General features: G+C 35.6%; 1 protein-coding gene across 1 annotated transcript in view; it reads right to left on the bottom strand.

Moving 5' to 3' along the window:
* Positions 1-24,753, bottom strand: part of NAALADL2 (N-acetylated alpha-linked acidic dipeptidase like 2) — a 669,716-nt gene that overhangs the window by 40,103 nt on the left and 604,860 nt on the right. The window contains exons 11-12 of the mRNA XM_090276711.1: positions 20,620-20,713; positions 8,182-8,380 (exon numbers count right to left, since the gene is read on the bottom strand). Coding sequence (XP_090132837.1) covers positions 8,182-8,380; positions 20,620-20,713 — 293 coding nt within the window. The remainder of the gene's footprint in view (positions 1-8,181; positions 8,381-20,619; positions 20,714-24,753) is intronic.

Genomic DNA, 24,753 nt, shown 5'->3' with positions numbered 1-24,753 from the left:
ACAGACAACCCGTCCTTTGTATCTTTTTTCACACTGTCTTCTCCTGGAAATGTTCCCTGTCTTAGTCAGTTTGGGCTGCTATAAGAAAATACTATAGGCTGGGTGATTTACAGACAACCCGAATTTATTTCTCATGGTTCTTCTAGAGGCAAGTCCAAGTGTTACAGAACCCCTGGGCTGCTCCAGTTGAAAACAAACCCACGGGCTCTTTAGTTAGGGGCCCGATTGCCCGCCGCCAAAATTATAACTCTCAATACCAGAGTTTGGTGAAAAGAAAAAGAATTGTTTATTTAACAGTTATATAGATTTAGTTATTTGTGGATTTCTATTATTAAGTCTTATGCTCTTTAAAACACCCACAAACACATATCCTTGCCTCCCCCCCTTCCAAACCAGGCTAGTTTTAGGAAAGTCACAGAAACCGTTTCCCTACTTTCCAAACACAGTTCAGCTTTACCAGCAGCTGCCAATCACTCAAATCTGATTGGGGAGGTCCTTTCTGTGCTGTGGTGCCCTCCAGCTCTCAATGCAGAACCGCCTGGATTCTCAGCCTCCTTGCAAACTGCCTTCTTCCTGCAAACCGCGCGGATCTCCTCTCCTTCTCAAAACCGCATGGCGAGAGCCTCTTAAAGCAGCCTGGAGACCCCTTCTCCAAGCCACATGGAGAAGGCCCCTTCACCAAGCCACGTGGAGGGAGCACACGAGAGAGCGAGAGAGCGAGAGCGAGCGCGCGAGCGTGCCAGAGAGAGAGTCAGAGCGCCAGAGCCAGAGCGCGAGTGAGAGCCCGAGTCAGAGAGCGAGAGTCTCAGAGTGAGAGCACGAGCGAGAGCCAGAGTGAGTCTCAGAGTGAGAGCACGAGCGAGAGCCAGAGAGAGTCCGAGCTAAAATGTCCGCAGCTGCTTAAATATCCCTGACTGCATCCTCTGACGCAGTGGGCGTTGCAAACAGTTCTGACCATTCACAGAACCCCACGTAGGCTCTGTGTGCTTTCCATACCGTCCCCTGGTTCAAGACTCCTCCCATCTGCCTGAGGCTTTGGATGCATTAAAGCCATTTGCATAAGAAAGACACTGGCCACCAGCCTCAGGCATGTGGAGGCATTCTAAAAGCTGCTTCCTTCTCCCCATGCCCCAGCCACAAACTCTGGGGATTTTTGGACTCCCCTGTTTCTGTAACACAAGAGCAAGTCACCAGCAGATTCAGTGTCTGGTTGTTACAGAAACAGGGGAGTCCAAAAATCCCCAGAGTTTGCTGCTGGGGGATGGGGAGAAGGAAGCAGCTTTCAGAATGTCTCCACATGTCTGAGGCTGGTGGCCAATGTCTTTCTTATGCAAAATGGCTTTAATGCATCCAAAGCCTCAGGCAGATGGGAGGAGTCTTGAACCAGGGGACGGTATGGAAAGCACACAGACCCTACGTAAGGGTCTGTGAATGGTCAGAACTGTTTGCAATGCCCACTGCGTCAGAGGACGCAGTCAGGGATGTATAAGCAGCTGCAGACATTTTAGCTCAGACTCTCTCGCTCTCTGACTCGGGCTCTCACTCGCGCTCTCGCTCTTGCTCTGGCTCGGGTGCTCTGGCTCTCTCTCTCTCTCTCTCTCTCTCTCTCGCTCTCGCGCTCGCTCTCAGGCTCTTGCTCTCACGCTCGCTCTCGGGCTCTCGCTCTCGCTCTCTCATGTGCTCCCTCCACGTGGCTTGGCGAAGGGGCCTTCTCCATGTGGCTTGGAGAAGGGGTCTCCAGGCTGCTTTAAGAGGCTCTCGCCATGCGGTTTTGAGAAGGAGAGAAGATCCACGTGGTTTGCAGGAAGAAGGCAGTTTGCAAGGAGGCTGAGAATCCAGGCGGTTCTGCATTGAGAGCTGGAGGGCACCACAGCACAGAAAGAACCTCCCCAATCAGATTGAATGATTGGCAGCTGCTGGTAAAGCTGAACTGTGTTTGGAAAGTAGGGAAACGGTTTCTGTGACTTTCCTAAAACTAGCCTGGTTTGGTAGCGGGGAGGCAAGGATATGTGTTTGTGGTTGTTTTAAAGAGCATAAGACTTAACAACAGAAATCTGCAAATAACTAAATCTATATAACTGTTAAATAAACAATTCTTTTTCTTTTCACTAAACTCTGGTATTGAGAGTTATAATTTTGGCGGCGGGCAATCGGGCCCCTAACTAAAGAGCCCGTGGGTTTGTTTTCAACTGGAGCAGCCCAGGGGTTCTGTAACATGGTGAGGACTGCTTCCTGGTCCATACATGGCTGTGTCCTCACATGGTAGGAAGGTAAGAGAGCTCTCTAGGATCTCTAGATCTCTAGGATATCTAGGTTACTAATCTCATTCATGAGGGATTATACTGCTACTCTCATGACCTAATCATCTCCTAATGGCCTCACCTCCAAATATCATTATATTGGAGATTAGTTCCCAACATATGAATTTAGGGAAGACACAGATTTTCAGTCTATAGCACTCCTTAATTTATTGGGCACCTTACCCTTCCCTCAAGTCCGGATAAATTTCTCCCTTTCCCTATAAAATCCTTCTTGACTGCCACAAGATAATAATTTCTCTTTTCACTGAATCCCAACAGCACTTCTTGCCTGTAGCTCTCACTGGGTAATTTGCATAAGTATTTTGAAAATTTATTTAAATTATGATTTATATATCTTACTTCTTGAATTAGATTAAATTCCTTGAAGGTAGGAATCTTCTATTGCCAGTTTTCATCAGTATGCCTGCACAGAGCATGTTTCCTGAAGGTTTATTTATAGGAATGATAGTCAGTTTTAGACACAGCATCCTAGGACTCAAAATCTTTGAATCGTCTGATGCCTAATTATGGGGAAAATTCTCTTCATATTTCAAAAATATTTCAGTGTTTAGTGACACTTTTGTTGAGGCAGTATTGGGACATAATAAAAATTCCAAATGCGATATTTAGTTCTATACAGTGAACTTCTGACAACAACTATCTTAAAAAGCAAATCACTTTTGACTTCTTCCGTATATTTGATGAGAATTGTCATAACACCATCAAGATGGAGAGTAAAATTCTTGCATGAATTACATCTCAAAAGGTTGTTTAACATTTTTAAAAAATTAAACTCTGTTCACCAGAAGTTCTTTGCTACAAGTCAATTAACAGTTTTATCTTTTCTCTATAGAGTTGTGATTTTAAATAATCAGTTTTTCCATTTTCTTAAACTGCACATCATCCTGTCACACCCACCATTTCACTTTGAACATTTCCTCTCCCATAAAAGAGGAGTTTATAAGGATTGAGAGTACAGTCTTATAATTTTGAATTATTTTTGCATCCAGACTATTTAGAAATGTGAATTCTTTACCAAGAAAAAAAAAAGTAGGATGATTTATTATATATTTCAGAAATATAGTAAAGTGCATGACAATCTTGAGATAAAGCTCAGTCAGATAAATCAAAATAAAGCTATTTAATCTATTTGCTCTGCTGGCATATATATGAATTAATAGAGCCAAGGAAGGCACCATTCCTTCAGTAACTATAGTAATACTTTAAAATAATGCCAAAATATAGAGCCATAAACTTTCACTCCTAAAGTTTGCTATATGTTAGAACATTATCATCATCGACATTTTCAAGCTTACACCCGGAATACAAGGTATCCTATAATCATGTTACTAATGGGGAAAAAAAATCACTTGCTTAATCATTGTTAACTCAAGACAAGACAAATATTTACTTTTCTATTCAAAATGAATAACAAAGTAGATTGAGTCTATAAATATTATTGAAGGGGTATTAAAATGTTTACCAGACACATAAGTTAGACCATAAGGGGTCTTTTATAACAATGCATATGCCAAGAAAGACGAATGGAGAAAGAGTTTATTATATAGTAACATACAAAACTAGACATTAATTTATGATTTTTATTAATGTCTGAATTTTTGTAAGTTTAAAGTAAAGGAAATAGAATTACCTTACATAATATATTCTAAACATATAATTTACCTACTCTGATTTTTTTAATATTGTATTTAATAATGTGGTTTAATTTTTCTGTTTAGCACTTATATTTACCACATACTATGTTTTTCTTAATTACTTTGCTTATTCTGTTTCCCCATTACTGCTCCTGTAATATAACCTCATCAGGGTAGGCATTTTTAACTGGAGGTGACTTCAATGACTCTGATGCTTACAAGAGTACATGGAGCTAAGTGCCTTAAAACCATCCATTATATTATAATAAATGAATTCTTTCCAAAGAGTTATGACCCAGTCATAGTATTAGAAGAAATGATATAAATAAAAATTTTAAATGTGGATTAGAATTTCAAATCATAAAGAAAAATCAAATCACAAATACCAGAAGTAGAAAATGTTTGTTATTAAAAAGGTGTCTCATTTCATAATCTCATTTTATAGATATAAAACTCAAGGTGTGAAGAAATCAAATAATTTGTCAGATCACAGAATTTTTGTATTAAAGACACTTTAAACCTCATGTAGTCCAAATAGTCAGGTGCTTAGGGCTACTCAGCTTATGTTTTAATACCTGTAGTTTTAGTGAGCATCATATTTAGTCTTTAAGAATGCTACTGGTAGAAACTCTGTCATATATAATTAAGATATTCTCATGATTAAGTTAATTAGTCCTAGTTATATTCTTTGGTAACACACAGTATATATAGTCCAGGGTATTATTTTATAGATAGATAAACAGATGATGATAGATAGATAGATGGATGTAATGTAAGGGCTAAGTTTGAGGTCCTTCATGTATGAGAGTTTTAGGCCAAATAGTCTTCTTGTCTCATTCTACCTCTAATACTCTTCATCTTCTGCCTTGTCTCATGATAAACCCTGGAGTACGCAATATACATACACATACATATACATACATACACACAGAAAACATAGATAAATAATGTATATATAATTGTTATACACATACACACATTATATTGGCATCTATTACACAGAAATGTATGTACGTACTTTGTGTCTTATAGAAGAATCAAAGAGTTACTTTTTAAAAATACACAATACTCTTTTAAGTTGCATTTTTCCTCTTAGTTTAATTTCTACTACATCAGAAACTCAAAAACCAAAACAAGTTGTACTTGTCTCATCCTCCAAGAGCCTAAATTGAGTTCCCCTCTTTATGACAGTTCTTTTATTAAAATATTTGTTAAAATTGTTTCAATGTTTTCAGAAATCACTCTATTATGACCCTTCAACCAAATATTTTTATTCTTCTGGTTATTTCAAAATTCATCTAAATCCCACTCCCCCTGAATAAACTTATTTAACACCCTTTTAAAGTGTAGTTTCTAGAATTAAACACACTGGTCAATATTTGGTCCTACTAGGACAAAATAACATGAGTTTATCTCCTGATTCATGCACAAAAGTGTATTTCTCCCAATACAACTTATAATTCCACTTATTTTTTTCAGAACCCATATCATGTTTGTTTGACTCATACTGACCAGAACGTCAAAAAATTTCTTGCCAATATTGCTAATGAACATCGGTGCTAAAATCCTCAACAAAATATTGACAAACTGGATCCAGCAACATATGGAAAACATCATACACCACGATCAACAGGAATTCATCCCAGGGATGAAAGAATGGTTTAATATTTGCACATCAATAAAGATGATATAACACATAAACAAAATGAAAGACAAAAATTAAATGATCATATCAATACATGCTGAAAAAGCATTTGACAAAGTACAACACCTATTTATGATGAAAACAAAACATTCAGCAAAATGGAAATAGAGGGAGCATACCTCAACATAATAAAGGCCATATATGAGACACCTGAAGCCAACATCATACTCAATGGGAAAAAACTGAGAGCATTCCCCCTCAGATCAGGAACAAGACAAGGATGTCCACTTTCCCCACTCCTATTCAACATAGTTTTGGAAGTTCTAGCCACAGCAATCAGTCAAGAAAAAGAAATAAAAGACAGCCAAACTGGAAAAGAGGAAGTAAAACTGTCATTATTTGCAGATAATATAATAGTATATATAGAAAACCCTATAGACTCCATGAAAAGAAACTATTCAACTTAATAAGTGAATTTGGCAAAATAGCAGGGTACAAAGTCAATATTCAGAAACCAGAGACATTTCTATACACCAACAATAAAATATCAGTGATAGAAACTAGTAAAAAAATCCCATTTCCTATATCAAGAAGAAGAATACAGTACCTAGGAATAAACTTAACCAAGGAAGTAAAAGACTTGTACTCAGAAAACTACATAAAACCGAAGAAAGAAATTAAGGAAGATATAAATAAATGGAAGCATATACCATGTTCATGATTGGGAAGAATCAACATCATTAAAATATCCATACTACCCAAAGCAATTTACAGATTCAACACAATCCCTATTAAAATACCAGTGACATATTTCACAGACTTAGAACAAATACTTCAAAAATTTAATGGAACCAAAAAAGACCTTGAATAGCCCCAGCAATCTTGAGGCAGAAGAACATAGTAGGAGGAATCACAATACCTGATATCAAACTATACTAAAAGGTGACTGTAATCAAAACAGTCTGGTACTGGCATAAGAACAGACATATAGACCAATGGAATAGAATAGAGAGCCCATAAATAAACCCCAGTCTATATCATCAACTAATATTTGACAAAGGGGGAAGGAATATAAAATGAAGTGAGAAGAACCTCTTCAACAAATGGTGCTGAAAGGACTGGACAAGGACATGCAAAAAAAAAGAAACTAGATCACCAACTTATACCATATACCAGAATAAACTCAAGATGGATCAAAGACTTAAATGTAAGCAATGACACCATAAACGACCTAGGGGAAAACATAGGGAGGAAAATTTCAGATATCCCACGTAGGAATATTTTCACTAATATATCTCCTGAGGCAAGGGAAATAAAGGAAAGAATAAGCAAATGAGATTACATCAAGCTAAAGAGTTTCTGCTCAGCAAAAGAAAATATCAGCAAGATGAAAAGGGAACCAATCGTATGGCAAAGCATATTTGCCAATGATACCTCAGACAAGGGATTGATCTCCAAAATATATAAAGAACTTATACAACTCAATACCAAGAAGACAGACAACCAAATTAAAAAACGGGCAAAGGACCTGAACAAACACTGCTCCAAAGAGGACATACAGAGGGTCCATAGGCATATAAAAGAATGCTCAACATCATTGGCCATCATAGAAATGAAAATTAAAACTACAATGAGACACCACTTCACACTAGTCAGAATGGACATTATCAACAAATCAACAAACAACAAGTGCTGGCGAGGATGTGGAGAAACGGGAACCCTAGTGCACTGTTGGTGGGAATGCAGACTGGTGCAGCCACTGTGGAAAACAGTATGGAATTTCCTCATAAACTAAAAATGGAACTGCCTTTTGATCCAGCAATTCCATTGCTAGGATTATACCTGAAGAATCCTGAAACACCAATTCAAAAGAACCTATGCATCCCTATGTTTATAGGAGCACTGTTTACAATAGCCAAGTGCTGGAAACACCCTAAGTGCCCACCTGTAGATGAGTGGATCAAAAAACTGTGGTACATTTACACAATGGAGTACTATGTAGCAGAAAGAAAGAACTCCTACCATTTGCGACAACATGGATGTAAGTAGAGAGAATTATGCTTAGCAAATAAGCCAGGTAATGGAGGACAAATACCATATGATATCACCTAATACAGGAAACTAATGAAGAACACAAACAAACGGGCAAAACTGAACCAGAGGCATGTAAACAAGAAGCAGACTAATAGTGACCAGGGGGGAGGGGGAGTAAGAAGCGGAAGGGTCTAGTTAAAGAACTAGTATAAATGACCATGGACATGGACAACAGGGTGGGGATTGACTGTGGCAGAAGGGGTGGGTGAGGTGGAGGGAAGCAAGGAGGGTAAAAGTGGGACAACTGTAATAAAAAAACAATTATAAATGTTCTTTATCATTTTTCTATATGATTATTGCTAAATCAAGTTTCCTTTATATTTATGCAGCTGGACTTTTCTATGGAGGTGGAGAATGGTCCTCAAATTGGAGAAATAATAAATGTTTTACCTTAAAAGTTTTGTTCACAGAAGATATATGTTCTAAAAAATTAAACAAAATTTAATTTAGGGATATAAAAATATAAATTTTGAGACACATATCCTACCTATAAAAACCTGGCGGCACTTGCTGAACTAGGAAGCTTTTCTCCATATCTTGGAGAATGTCATTCAGCATTCGGACACGCACAGGAATTCTCTCCTTTGGGTCATTAGCAGGACGCATCTCATCTGACTGGAAGAGTTCAGCACTTTCCCTCAGGTGTGAAGCCAGGGTTAGCAGTTGATGAGTGTAGGGTTGATCACCTGGTGAAGAAAAATAAGCTCATCTCAGAAGAGACATTCTCAGAGGAGCAAAATTGTCATTTTGTAGTTATGAAGTATTGCTTTCACCAAAAATATTGTGTCTAGACATATTATATTCTGCTAACCATATTAAATTTACCACTACTAATACTACTACTACTAATTACCACTTATAATAATATGAGTAAAAAAGTACTGTTAGTTGAAAGACTACTATATTCCAGACATTGGGTTGAGCACGTGATGTAATTACTGCATTTAATATTTGCCAAACCTTGTATTGTCATGTCTGTTTCATAGAAGTTGAGAATTAAAGTAAATTTCCATAGGTCATGAAGCAAGTAAATAACAAGCCACATTCAGAAGACTGATCTCTCTGACTCAAATATGAATGCTCATGAGCTGCATTTCTGGAAAAACATTTTAAAAGGAGCTACCTTTTTTTTTTTCTTCCTGAAAACATTGTTTATGCTACTATGTATCGTTATGACTCTATTTGGGCTTTTTTGTTTACTAAAATTTTTCTGTAATTTGAAATTGAAATACATGTTTGGTTTGAAAATACACTGAAAACTATCCTATGCAGTGTTTTGTTTTGCTTTCAAGATGAGTTTTGTTATTGTTTATTTGTTTGTGTAACTTACTGAAGGTCATTCTGATATGAATAGAGATAGCAAAGGGATCACAGGTCATTCCTTTGACTAAGAAAAAGGCAGCATTCATATGGTGATTATGGCCACAAGGTCATGGAGTCATAACAACTGAGTTCAAATCCATGCTCTACCATTTAGTAGCTGTGTGATGTTGGGCAAGTACTGAGCCTCAGTGTGTTCATCTGTGAAATGGACAGACTAATATCACCTGCTTCATACATTTGTTATGAGGATTAAATGATTAATACTTGTCAAGTATTTCCCTACAGATAGGCAGTTCCCAGCTAATACAATTTCAAACCTGTTTAAGAAGCATTCTTTTATTATGCCACAAGAGGGGCATTACCTCATTATCTTCTTCTGTATATCCTGCCTATTAAGTTAGTCTTTGGATGAGACGACAATTAATGGTGTCATTCTCAGGAAACTAGGTACACTGACTCCAACAAGGTCAGCAGATCACTTCAATGAATCGTTTCAAGTCAGGGTAAGGAAATGAGCATGAACCTAGTAAATTTAAACTGGCAGTCCTGAGAGCATGGCATTGGGATTAGCAGATAAAGGAATGGAAGAGACCTTATGGTGCCCTCACTTGGAGAAATCTCCAGCAAAAGGAAAAGACCACAAAGGGACTCTTTCTCCAAGTGAAGTCCAAGGGTTACCAGCTCTCAAAATACCCAGTGTTTGTTGAAATGCAGTTTCCCAGATCTGCTGAATTTCTTTAGGGGTAGGACCTAGGAATCTCCCTTTAACATGGTATTCAGATTATTCCACACATTTGCAAATCTAAGAAACACTGTGAACACATGATATACTAAAAAAAAGAAAACTAAGTTAGAATTATAGCTGATGTATAAAATATGTCTGTTGTAGAATTACCAACCACTAGTACATTTATCTTTTTCTCTCTCACTTTCATTGGATGGGGACTATTTTACATATCATTTCATTAAAGCTCAGCATCATGTTGACATTCAACAGTTGTTTACTGAATAAACAAAATATATTTAATAAAGTATTTTAAGGAAACAATAAATAACAAAACTATGTAGAGATAAGTGGTTTCTATAGGGATACAAAGAAATAGCCCTGTTTAGAACTGTCTAGCCACTGAAATTGACACTATAAATAAAATCAATTGTTACAGGCTTTGGCATTTTGGCATTTTTATAGTATGTTTCACATTCATTAGTTATCTTGTTTTATTTCAGAACAAAACTTGAGGCTGTAAGAGGAGGTTTTGCTCCTTTAGAAAATCTAGCCCCCTAAATAACAGTAATAACACTGATATTATGTGATAAAGATATGGTTTATCTTGAATTATTATGGTTTACCAAAGTTAATATATGAGGAACTTACAGGGAACATCTTGGCACAAGGGGAGAACAAGATGGATAAGACACATTTAGTTTATACCGGAATTGAAAGACTGAACAACAGTAAAAATAAGTTCGACATCCTTGAGAGTCTTCCATTTAAGAAAGAAAAATCTGTTCTGATGTAACTTACACTACAGAATTGAAGACATTACTACTGAGTCAGGTGAGACAAGCTGTGCCATTCTAACTTATTTAGCTCTAAATGAATGTATCTTTCATGGTGGTGTGGGCATAGAAAATTGACAGGCTTAGGAACTGGCTGGAATCAGAAAGAACCCTGATAGTGGAAACCTGCCGTCCACAGCATCCCCCTATGCGCTGCCTGAGGGGTCTGACATTTCAAGTTGAAAAGCAGCTTTACTTTCAATGTTCACACAATCATTCTGCTATATAACTGATGTTCTAAAGACTAATTAGAGCTAGTTTGTCCCTTTAAATAAGATCCAGAAAGTAATGTCAACTTCCCTACATAGGTTTTGATAATGCCAAATGATCGGTTTTTTAGTGATCATTAGGATCCCTACTGAAATGTCAGTTCTGCGAGGGAAAAAGATTATTGTCTGTTTTGTTCACTACTATTTGTACAGCTCTTGACACTGTAGCTGCATTTTGTTTAATGACTCAACATGGGCACTCTGTATTTGGATCACAGTATTATGAAATCTGTAATATTTTAATCTCCATCTTCCTTGTCTCTCTCCTTTCCCGTACTCAAAAGAAGTTCACAATACCCACCAATATGTTTGATCTCTTTTTGTATCTCCAGTTTATAGCACAACACCTTACCTATGGTAGTCATTTAACAAAAATTTTGTTGAGTGAATGTTGAATTATAAGATAATTACTTATTTGAGATATATTATTATATTAAATCATGTGTATAAAATTACTTAGGGAGATGTTTGGAACATACTTAACACATATTTACTTTATTGTTGAAATCAATAATATTTGCAAAGAAAAAAAAGATAAAAAATAGGCTATTTTAGGGCAATGATAAGTTAAATTAAACTAAATTGAATTAAAATATGGTCTAACAATAACTCATAAAAACTAAGAATATACAAAACTTCATTTAAGGCATAGTGCATGTCAGAGAACAGAGGACTAACTGAGGTTATTAACAGTTCAGGTTTAATAACTAATAAGTCTATTTAGCCAAAGAAAATAAAGTAGGAGCTAGAGATTTCTCTCAGATAGGGCTGATATAATTATTTTGAAGTAATATGTGCATGGAGTCTAAAAACCAAGGACTTGATACAAAAAAAAAAGAGGTATTATTAGCAATGTTGTCTTGAATTCATTACTTAATACTAGTGTTCTCCAGTTTCCTTACAGAAAATGGAAAAAATGTTCACTTCACTTTATAAGCATAAAAATAACTATGTTAAGACAAGTTGTTGTTATCAGAGTGCATAAATCAAACACAAATTACTACCAAATCATTTTTAAATGCATGTAAAGAATGCTATAATAGCATTATTAATTGTTTTTATTCTCAGAAATGTTACTTCTTATTACTTCTTTCAATCCATGGCCCCTTCCAGCAACTGTATCACACTCCTTTTTTACACAGATTAATCAGAATTCCCTATGAATTTGGAACCATTTTTCTTTCCGTGGGGCAGGCATATCAAACCTCTGAAGAACAAGGGTAGGAATAATACAAAGGGGAGAGAAATTAAGCATCCACTCTCTAAAAATGATTCTAATATAACTTTGCTGCTGTTGAAAAGCCAACCATTAATTTTTTTTATAGCATGGTAGAATGAACTGATTTGTGATGAATATTAAATGTCAACCTTAACATAATACAAAATAATTGAGATTTCCTAGTAAAATTATTTTGAAATTATTCAAATGACAATTGAAATATATTTCAACATTTCAAATAAAAACAGTTTGTATTTTTTCCTTTTTCATCTCAAAGACAAATAACAAATGTATTTTCAGTAAGTACTTATTGAGTTTTATTTTATGTGTTATTCTGTAAGTATCGGGAGAGAGACAGAGACATATAAAATTAAATCTCTAACCTTAACAAGTTTCTAAATTCATTACAAATAATCCACAAATAAAGAATAAATATTGTTAAATGAAATTAATGCTCATAAGGATGACTAAAGAGTTCATGTGTACAAGAATATGCTTAGTAGATCCCAGGGAAGAAATAAAACTCGAGAGACAAATCATAACATTGCCCAGAAATCAAGACATCTCAAATGGAACTTTGAAAGTTGTGGGACTTTATTTACATTAAAGTGGTTGAGAAAAATGTTCCACCTGTAAACAATATGATTAGTCTTCCCTTCTTCTTTCCTCAGTCCTCACCCCTCTGGAATTTCAATCTACCTCTAACTTAAACTCTTCTATTTTTCTAGATTTTGATGGATAGGACAGAACTGGACATTATAAGCCATATCAATATTGATTGAAGAAGAGGCAGGGAGGCCAGAAAAGAGGGTAAGGGGGACGGAAGAATTACTAGTCAGCAGATATTGAGATGCATATTTAGATCTAAGCAAGCCAGTTCAGGAGGGGATTTAAAATATACTGGAGGAAAGATATTGCTACTACTCAAGGAATGTCCTGTCTTTCAGCCAACCATCACCCTGCAGCATCCTCCCCTGAAGGCAGTTCAGGAGGTACAGTGTAGTTAAAAAAACTGTGGTGCATTTACACAATGGAATACTACACAGCAGAAAGAAAGAAGGAACTCCTGCCCTAACAACAGCATGGATGGAACTGGAGAGTATTATGCTTAGTGAAATGGCAGTGAAAAACAAATACCATATAATCTCACCTAATACAGGAAACTAATAAGAAAACAAACAAATGAGCAAAATAGAACCAGAGGTATGAAAACAGGGAACAGGATGACAGTGGCCAGAGGGGAGGGGGGAGGGAGAGTAGGAGGGAAAGAAGGGGAAGGGTCTGCTGAAGGAACTAGTATCAATGACACATGGACATGGACAACAGGGTGGGGATTGGTTGTGGGAATGGGGGAGGCGGGGCAGTGGAGAGCAAGGGGGGGAGAAGTGGGACAACTGTAATAGAACAACTGTGATAGAACAACAATAAAAAATAAATTAAAAAATAAAATAAATAAAAAATTCGAATAGTGGAAATGGCAAGGGCTTTGGAGTCTTACAGACCTATATCCAAGCTCTAAACCTACCACTTCAATGCATACACTTGAGTAAGACACACACACACCACCACTGGCTCTGAGGTCCAGTTTCTTAATCTCTAAAATCAGTTTTAACAATACCCAGCTTAACTGATGAGGTTAGAGTAACATTAAATGTCATAAGGAATGTGAGGCACTTAGCAGGATACCCGGGGCTTTCTAGAGACCCCTGAAATGCCAAGGTGCTTCCCTGAGAACTCGTTCTTCCTAAGGACCCTTGATACAGGATCCCACAACGCATTCCAACAGATCAGAAGCTCAAAGGTACTTCATACAAATCCTATTCACAAGGGCGCTAAGAGTTCTGGGTAAGGCCAGTAACTACAGTGCTGACTGCACCCCCAAGTTTTAATCTATGAGAAGCTGGTGGTTGCACTTCATAAACTGGCGAGTTTCAGCTTGGCATAAACCTTTGTGTGTTAAGTCTATTTTGCAATCTCCTGGGTAAATTTATAACTCTTATTTTAAAAGATAATTTTAGTACATAATATTGTGATCTCTCTTCAGAGTTTCAGGTTCTAAAAAGTTTTAAATTTTAGTTTATTTCCATTTTTCTATCCTTTGTTTCTACTTTTTGTCTGTAGTCTTAAAGAATCACTCAATTTCATTTTAAAGTAAGAGTAAAATGTAGTGGTCATAATCTAAAACTACATTTTTTATTTCAAAGAAACATAGCTTTTTCCTTTAATAGTATTTCGCAGAAACTATTCTATGGATAAGCTTATCACAATTTTAAAGGTGCTAACAATTGCACAATCACAGCTTAGACTTAACTGATTTATAGTGACAACACAAAGTATGATTTATGTTCTGCAGAACACACTAGTTAAAAGCAGAATAGAAGATTATTTGGGAGGAAAATGTATGCTACTTAATGTCATCTTTAAAATATCTTGTGGCATCACTAAAGGAAAAAAAAAATTGCCAGTATGATTTCAGCCAGCGAAAACAACAGTCCTTTGTTATCCTGCATTCCCTATTCAACACGTTGCCTTCTTTAGTATGAATCACAATGAATCATCTCACCGCAGCTGGTTATTTAAAGAAGTTAAATCAACAAAGACGCAGGTAGAGAAAGAAATGTGGGAGCTAGTGTTCTACTGATACTCAAATAATCTAACATTGTTTGTATAATGCATAGAAAAAAATTATTTAAAGGTGAACTATGCCAGAAGACAGTGGATAATTATGTCTAAACTGAATACAACAGAAAATATTTTTGCAAAGATGTCCAAATGGCATATTTAGAAGAATTAGGTTGGCCACTTTAAAAAAAATAGGTAACACATCCTAAAGTTTTCCTGCATATCCAATGATCTAGGTAGCCATGGCAAATGAAAATCTATCAAGACTTTCAACATATTGCCTGGAATGGATTCATCTGACTGGTGCAGAAATAAAACCAGGGGCTCTTCTTATGGTCCACAAATGCTCCTACTGTGTTATGTTTGCCACTACACAATCTGGTTATTGGCTGCTTTGGAAGAGTGAGGAAAAGCTTTCTTTTTCTTTTTAAAAGATATCTATCTATCTATCTATCTATCTATCTATCTATTTATTTATTTATTTATTTTTGAGAGAGAGGAAGTGAGGGAGAAAGAGGAGAGAAACATCGATGTAAGAGAGAAACATCGATTGGTTGCCTCTCAAATGCACCCTGACAGGGTACCGAACCTGCAGCCCAGGCCTGTGCCCTGACAGGGAATTCAAATGATGACCCTTCACTTCACAAAATGACACCCAAACAACTGAGCCACACTAGTCAGAACACAAAAGCTTTCTTGAATGAATTAAATTCACACATGGCTTATTTTTATAACCTTTCTGCTGAAGCAGAAAATTGGGGTTGTATATTTAATAACACATGTAGATGTAATTATGCTTTGGCCAAATCAAGAAACTGAAAAGGGAAAAAAGGGGCTTAGTAAAAATGAATCAACATGAGGGCAAGGCTCCTTTATACTCTATTATAACCCAAGATTAGAAGTATCTTTAAAAAAAAAAAAAGTGCTGCCAGTGAGGCAACACTCAGAATAATGGATGTAGTACTATCCTGTCATGGACAGAGGGTTTTTTCCTAGAAATAACATATAGGGGAAAAAATGCACAATAAATAGGCCTTTAATCTTATAGGAAAGTAGAACAAATGATGTTACTAAAATATTTCAATTAATGTATTGAAACATACAGAGTTTTAAAAATTTAAAAGAATTTGGGTGAAGTACCCAAAATAGGGAAGAAAATGATCACAAAGTGAAGCTTTATGACTAGCAACAAATTGTGAAGATGGAATAAACAAAAGAAATGAAAGAATAATCATGAGGAACACAAAAGGGACAATGTGCTTAGGATAATAATTAAGTGGTATTATGCAATACAAATATGAGTTCTAAGAGAAATGGGGAGGAAAGAAAAATTAGTTTGGGGAGAAAAATACTGACCATGTAGAGACAAATAGATCTTGATACAAACTCAGTTGTCTCAAATCCTTTTTTGAAACCAGGTGTGGGGGTATCAATACAGTATTCCCTCACTTATCACTAGTATTATGTTCTAGACCCGCCCCCCGCACCCTGCGATAGGTGAAAATCCGCAAAGTGGGAACCTTACATTTATTTTAGTATTTATATATATTTTAAGGCTTTATAAACCCTTTCCACACACATACACCATTCCCAGTCCCTTACTAACCTTTTCCACACTTTTATAAACACTACTTATGTTCTTAAACATATTCTACACTCTTAAACCTATGTAACTTTAACAACATACATATACAGTACTGCAAAATCCCACAATATAGCGAAAAATCTGCGATAAATAATTAAATATAATATTTTAAAAAATTCCGCAATACAGTGCGGGTGTGATAAGTGAACTGCGTTATAGAGAGAAACTACTGTACATGAAATAAAATCTCAAATATGGTTATAGTCAGAATCCTTTAAAAAATATAATGGGGATTGATACTAACCATATTTTTAGGAGACTATACCCAATAGGTGGCCAATTTATCAATTCTTTCTATAAATTTGAGCTAAGGGAGTGCTTTTAGATTTAAGTCCTTGTCAGACAAAAAGGTCACTTCAAAAAAATGCCAGTACAGGTCAAACCATTAGAAATCCAGCATGATTCAGAATTGCTGGATTTTAGATGGACTGCTTTGGATTCTCAGGCTGGGCACAGGGCCAGGTATCTAGAATGCAAATCCTTTACTATCTAACATCAGTTCAGAGTTGGAATTAGTGGTAATTAAAACCAAGACTAGAAATAGATGGGCTGAGGACTGGTATCATGAAATTTATACAGTATCTTTATAATATTACCAATTGGTATATTCATTTCATATTTATCAGAAAGAAAAAAAAAGTTGGTGTGTCTTAATCACTAATTATTGTATACAAGAACCAAAGTGACAGTGAAAATGTGAAGCTACAAATCTAACAGCACAGAGTGCTTGCTTCCATTGCATCATTGCCTTAAAATACTATCCCTCCTTCCATAATAAAGTCATTGACACTAATGAATTATCAGAGCTAATAAAAAAATAGTCTGATTAAATCAGCATAGTCAGTTTTTCAAAGACCAGGAGGAAATGCTGCCAACAACCATTTTACATTTAGTGAGACTATTGGGCAGTGGCAACAAGTCTCAGTGTTTGAAATTCCATTTCCTGCTGATTCTGGCTGGCACTAAATAAACGTGTACATAGCCAGGGCAAATGAAAATGACTTTTTCTTTATTTGATTATTTGTAGTTTTACAATATGGCAAATAATGAACAATTAGGAGCCTAACAGAGAAAAATAGCAGATATTAAACAGAAAGCATCCAAATTGTATAGTCATTAATGATTTTGAAGTGCTGTCTTTTACATTAAAAAATAGTTAAAGTGAGAAACAGTAAACTTAGTGAGGTTATTAACTGTTCATTCCTTAGTCTCATATTGGTTCAATGGCATAGTGGTACTTTATTCTTCACACTTTTTTTTTGCCTCTGCAAATAAGTACTATAGCCTTATATGTAAATTTTTTAGATAACTTTTTTTTACAAATACATCTGAAGCACATTAGTTTTTTTTTTTTATCAGTCACCATTTATACTACATCTCCATGCACCACATATAAATAGTCATCCTCTAACTATTATGTGTTTGGCATTGACCAAATATTAAAAGCCAAGGTCACTTAGTCAAAGTGAGCTCTCAAGAACCATCCAATAAATCAACTCAAACAAATTATTCACTGAGAAATTATCCTTCTTTCTGGTGGTTGTGGGCACAGTAGAGAATGGTCTGCTGCTACCATAAACTAGTGTAATAAATAAACAAGATGGTTGATTGTCAAGGGGCAAAAATTGCACCACTGAAAATGCAGTTGGGTTTCAGAGACCTTCATATTTAAACTCTTTGCAGAAAGGAGAAACAGTATTTTATAGTTCATCCTTAAAGTTCATGTTTTTAAACTGTAATTGAGAACTAAAGATTAATAATTGCTGTCACAACAAAATTAAAAATATATATCAACAATTTAAGCTGTATTCAGCAGTAAAATTATATGTTTCATTTAGCTACAAGAATTCTGTTTAGCTAATGAAATCATCTAGCATGGTAGCTAAAATTACAACTGAAATATTTATTTAGTTGTTGTTAAGTGGTGTCCATTATTTATATGCTAGTGTATTCGAGGATTCTCTTTCAGAAATAAGGTTATAACCAAAGTAGTAAAAATAGAGGAGGTACACCAAAGTGCCTACAATTTAGCAAACATTTGAATAAACTTTGAGTATGTACAGAGCAAATAAGTTTGAGACATGATTACTAAAATCCAAAAAAGGTATGGCTTAAAGGTGATATATTATATCCCTTTGATCAAATATTTATACCCAGGTCATAATAAAGTAAATGTTTTGCCTATTTTTCAGTTACATTTTGTTTTGTTTTGTTTGTTTTTTCTAATATCAAGTACATCTCAAGTCGGCTTCATGTTTCTGAGTGAAAGTGATAAAAAGACCCAAGGAGTTTCATATCAAAAGAAAGCAAAACTCAAAAATAATTAACAATCAAAGAAAGATGTCTTCACCAAAACTGAAGCAGTCCAATATAACAGCAAGGAGCCAAAATGCTCCTGGCTCATCCACTGAGAACCTTTGTATTTTAGCGTGAGGTCCACATAGATTTAGTGATATCTGCCCTGCAGTGAAAATCTTTATAGCAAACTTTTTGTACAATGAAATTTTCTGGGGAGAGGGAGAACGTACTTTTCTTTTGATTTTGAAAGAGATTTCTATCTAAAAAACAAGAGTAATATAATTCTAATAATCACCCATTAGGATATTATTTGACCTTCAGATTACTTGCGATGCATAAAGTAGTTATAATGCTAAAATATTTTGTTTATTTATGAATTAAAAAAATAAACTCAATTGTTTAAACTATAATAGAACTTGGCACTTATGATTACAATAATATTGATACTGTTATTTTTGCTGATTTTATTACTTTAATTTAAAATTATTTTGTGTCATTTTTCCAAATGCAATATATGTTTATCATAAAAAAATCTGACTTAGAAAAGCAATTTCTAAATCATTAATGATTCTGTCATGTAAAGTTAACATTTCACAGTGTATTTTTGAGGCTCCTTCTTATGAATGACAGTTATTTCCTTATAAATGAACAATCTTTATGTTTTAAAATAACAATCGCTTTTTGTTCTCTGAAAGTTTTAAGTATTATACACAGAACCAAATGAATTTTCTTAAGTATAAAAATAAGAAGAGTATGCAGAAGTAAAATAAATGCTTAAAATAAATCCTTGCAGAAAAGATAACACTAATAGTCACAGAATATTTTATTTATACCAGCTCTGTTCTTGTTTTGCAAAATGTCATACACTTTGTGACTCAGGGTTTAAGTCCAAAATATCCTAAAAATAGTCAATTAGAATAGAGGGCAGAGTGGTTGCTGCAGGAGTCACAATGACAACAGTGAGATAGAATCCTTGACAGAAGTAGAAAAGAAGAAAACTATATAGAAACCAACACATATAACAAAGCAGAGCAGTGAGGCCATTTAGTATGGGAGCAAACAGCTCTACGCAACAGCTCAATTGTTCCTGAGGTCAAGGTTTCACAGCCACTATAATAAAAGTCATGAGAACAATTTGTGAGTGGGTGGTATTGTAGCATTCTTTTGATTAAGAAGCAATCCAGGTAGTATTAAATGTTCAAATACCAAAAATATTTGGCTCTTTAGAATGATCTACTTACTTTCCAAGGATTCCTATAGTTAGATTATCAGCTTTTGCATTGAGAAATGAACTACAAATAACTCATTACAGATCTGCTAGTAAAATACATGACTCAAAGAGAAGGAGGGTTCATTTTTAACTACAATATTGACCTTTGTATTTGTTTAATAAAGACAGATTATAAGCCTAAATGAAAGATTTATATGTAGATAATGTGGAACTGAAGATAATACTTAGGGTGGTGTCAGAATTCTGAAGAAAAAAATATATTCATATGTGAAGAAATTGGAGTAGAGACTATAAAAATAATATTTTGGTCATCTTTAATCTAGGATGAGCCAGTACTTCTGTGAAATTGGATGGAGCCCATACCTTATAGAAATCAATCTCTGAGGAGAAACTTCCAGGCAAGTTTTGTTTGAACTGACTAAGGTACAAGTGTTTTAAAAAAATCCCAAAACTATGTTTTTCCATAGGGAACCTATAAATGATAATTAAAGTTTGCAATTGTAAATCTCTTTGATAAAACAGGTGGGTAGGTAGAACACTCTTTAAAACTTACATGTTGCCTTATGCTTACTCATAATTACACCTCATTTCTATTGACATAGCAGCCAAATTCTTCTAATCCCTTCTCACAATAATCCTCTATAAGAGGGAGGATCTACATTATCATAATATACTACACACTTTTATCCAATTAGTGTTAAAAATTAGTTGAACAATTTTTCATATTCTAAAATTACTATAATTTAAATAAAAATTACCTTTAAGGCTGTTTTGGACTTCTAAAGCTATATCAAGAGCATTAAAAGGCAGAACTGGTTCATTGGCAATTTGTAAAATCACTTCTCCTGAGAGCTGAAAGAAAAAAAAAGGAAATGCTAGCATTCAGTATTAAAGTTTTTTGTTTGTTTTTCATTATTCGATACACTCATACATCCAGAGTAGCAAAAACACAAAGGATAAAATATACTTTTATAAAATCTTTTTCTTTTAAACCTTTTTTTAATTTTATTTTTCTCTAAAGAAAATAAAAACTCAGTATCTATTTCATGTCTTAAATTAATATAAAGACATATATTGTTTCTTTTTTTTTGACCTAAATATTAAGAAATTGCTGTCCTACTTGGAGTTGAATATTTAAACTTTTAAACAATTTCTTATAAAACAGTTGAGAATATCACATGATAAAATGAAAAATAGAGAACTGGAAATCAATATCTTGTTATTGAACTAAGTAAAACTCCTGAAAAAAATAATGTTCAATTGAATTCATTTAAAATATAATTCAGTCTACAAAATTCCTTGAAAATCTTAGGCAGTCTACTATATTACTATATTTACTCTTTACTATATTACTAATTTCTTTTCTAAAATTTATCAAAACTAATTATATTTATACATCTTCAAGGTCGATGGCTAAATTAAATGTTTAAAATATAAAATTCTAAGTTGCATCCCCAAAACTCATGCCTGGAAAACTTTTTGAAAACCAGCATATGCACTACAGCTGAACCAGCATCTGCTTAACAGACTGACAAAGTCATTTGTATTCACATACGTCTCAGAGTAACTTTGGACAGGTGGCAAATACTACTGATATTTTCCCTCTCTCTCTCAACTAATATTTAATCTTTACTGGGGCTATACAAATGTCCATACATACCTTAGAGTCCTAAAGCTGGCACACAGTGAAATGTGGCTGGGTTGATATTACTAATAAACTGTGAAATCTTGATAGTGAATGAAAACATTCTTGTGAAACTACACAAGGGAAATTAGCACACTAACTTGAGCTAGTACAGAACACATAAGAGATATAAATTACAAAGAAAATATGATGCTAAATATCCAAATCCACATGTTCAACAGGGGTCACAGTTCATTTAATATTGAAAAGTTACACTTTTGATAATTTATATAATTTATATCACGGTAAAAATGGAATTCAATTTGATTTTCTTTATTCCGGAGAAACACATTTTTTTTTTAGAAATAAAGAGGAAAAGAAAAATGTTGACATCCCTTTATTTCTTTGAGATTTTTTTCCCCCAAATGTAGCAACCACTTCTTCCCCAATGCCTAAGGTACCATTGCAGAGTTTTAGCCCCAGAATAGTGATCACAAAAATCCTGGCAAATGCCTCTTCTGATGATGCTGTTTTTCAGGAAAAAGCTTTATCTATCAGTAGATTGATATGAATCCTTTTTCTATTCCATCCCACCCCATCCAAATCATTCAAGAATATTTGGAAATAATTTATTTGCAAAAAGAAAATTTTGAAGATTAGGAAGCATATGGTTTACTTTTCCAATTTGCACTGGATAATAGAAACTACAAAACAGACATGTTTTGTTTACACTTTTGGAATCTGGAAACCACACATTACAAAAGATTAAAATGAAAGAATGGAGAGGGAGGAGAAAGGGGACTTCCCTGTGTCCTGCTGGAGAGAGTTGTTTTGTTTTGCTTTCTTAAGAGTCATTTGGCAGCTCAAACAACTGGAATATAAGCCAGTAACCTTGTTATTTCTCTCAGAAAGAACCTGGCAACAAATTCTGAGATTCCTACGTCACCTGGCCCACAATAGACTGCTTAGACTAAATCGGCTTTATTTGTAGCAGCATAAACGAGAGAGAGATTTGTGTACGTCTTGCCTTTAAGTGAGAAGAGATGAGAAATACTGCATACACTTCCCATCCGCTTTGGAATTCAACCTTATTCGGTCATGCCAAAGCAACCTTCCCTTATATTTTTATACATAGCTCTGTTCTTTTCAAAGTGCTGTATACCTAAATATCTCAGTTCATTATCTTGATGAGCCTAGAGGCAGGTAGTGGGGGAATTAATCCTGTGTTAAAGACATTGAGTATGATGAGTCTTGCTGGGTTCCAGCATGATGATGACATATAAAGCTCCTTCAGTCTCCCCCTCTTCTGAACGCACTGAATCTACAGCTACACATGAAATAATTCCCTCTGAAAAAATATAGGAACTGAGTGATTCCTAGGCTAAAGAGAAAAAACTCAAAAAAAAAAAATGGATAGGAAAGTCTGAGACATACTCTGGCCATAAAACTCACTGCATTACAGGGACATAGAATCAGGCATAAGCTCATAACTCATAGCTTTTCCCTGGCAAGAGAAGGGTTTCAACTCAACATTTAGTGCCCTAACTTTTAAGATTTTTATTTGAGGGATAGAACCCCTAAACTCTAGCCCTGAAGGCCAGTGGGATTTGTGTCCGGAAGACCCATAACACTATAGCAAAACACAGTTCTTAAACATCTTGGGAATACTAGCTATGGCTCTGCCCCCATGGTTCAGTGCAAAGGCAGCAGGCAAAAACAAACAAACAAACAAACAACAAAAAACAACACAAAACACCCCATCTCCTTAACTTTCCTGAACAAGGACTATCTGCATATCTTAACATCCATAGGCTGAGGGTCAGGTTTCTAATTTAACACACATCTAGAGGCCAACTTGTCCAGAGCAGGACCAATAAAATGGCATTGGTCTGATCAAGATATCATAAAGTATATAAAACAAAGCAGAGTAACTCATGTCAACTAAAATGGCTTTCAGTAAGCCATGACACTTTGGTTCAAGAGGAAAACTGCTTAAGTTACTTTAAGACATATCTGGAAAGGGAACACACTTAAGATATCTACTCACATGGTCACAACAGACTTGTCTGGCAAAAGACACAGCTAAGATAACTACCCATGTGATCAGAATGGCCACGTCTGCAGAGAGGGACCACTCATAGATAGGCTCCTGGGAAAATTCCACACTTGGCAGCAGAGGTATAAAGCAAAACTGGCATGCACCACCCATAAGCTCTTGGGGAAATTCCAAAGTTGGCATCAGGGGTGCCAAGACACTTATTGAAAGTACCCAGAAGGGTGGAGTACACCATTTTTCAGGCATAACTAAGGCAGGTTCCAGACCACTGCTGAGACAGCTGAGCTCCACACACCAGAGTGCTGCTCCATGTCATGCTGATCTTCCTGGGCATTGGCTACCAGAGGCTCTGCTCTGCTGGACTGAGGACTTCACGTGCCCTACTGTCTATCTGGCTCCAGAGATCCTTCCTTGCAAGATGCTGACAACTCCTCTGCCCACCGTGCTGTCTCCCTGACCTGCAGACTGAGACTCTGGGACTCAGGTTTGTTATCCTTCATTGATCGCTGTGTGTGTGTGTGTGTGTGTGTGTGTGTGTGTGTGTGTGTGTGTGTGTGTGTGTGTGTGTAATAATTCTCTTAGATGGTTAAAGTGTGAGTAGGCTATTAATGCATGTGATGTTCTACTTTGAATGAACCTGCATTCAATAAAAGCTGAGTGAATAGCATAGTACAGTGTGTGATTCTGGTCTTTTCCTTGGTGCTGGGCTGCTAGCAGGCAGCTAGCTGAGGCAGCTACCCAGCTGACATATACGAAAGGCTGTATCATGAACAGACACTCATGACACAACTAATATCCTGTTTGGAAACCAGAGAGACGGCAAGTGCCATCTTTATGTGCTCCCTTTGCTGTGGTCTAAGTCACTGAAGTCTCATGAAAAAGGTTGTGCACATGCCTGGTGCCTAGCTTTTGTGGCTAACACCCAGCGGATGCATCCCTTGATCACTGGGCTTTGGTGGTCAGTGGGGCTTGCCTTTACAGTCCCACAGAATGTAGCAAACAAACAAATGCACACACACACAAAACCCACCTCACTTCTTCTTTTTTTAAAAATAATTTATTTATTTATTTGTTTCTTTTTATTTATTTATTTTTAGAGAGAGAGAGAGTAAAGAAGAAAGAGAGGGAGAGAAACATCACCCCACCTCACTTCTTAACTGGCTATTCCTCCTGGGCTCAGTACAGAGGTTGCAGAGTGAAATATGCTTCTCC

Source organism: Furipterus horrens, unplaced genomic scaffold, assembly GCF_987537825.1.
Source record: "Furipterus horrens unplaced genomic scaffold, mFurHor1.1.pri manual_scaffold_1, whole genome shotgun sequence".
NCBI lineage: Eukaryota > Metazoa > Chordata > Mammalia > Chiroptera > Furipteridae > Furipterus > Furipterus horrens.
The sequence above is the reverse complement of the archived record's forward strand: the minus strand, read 5'-3'. Positions and strand labels throughout refer to the sequence as shown.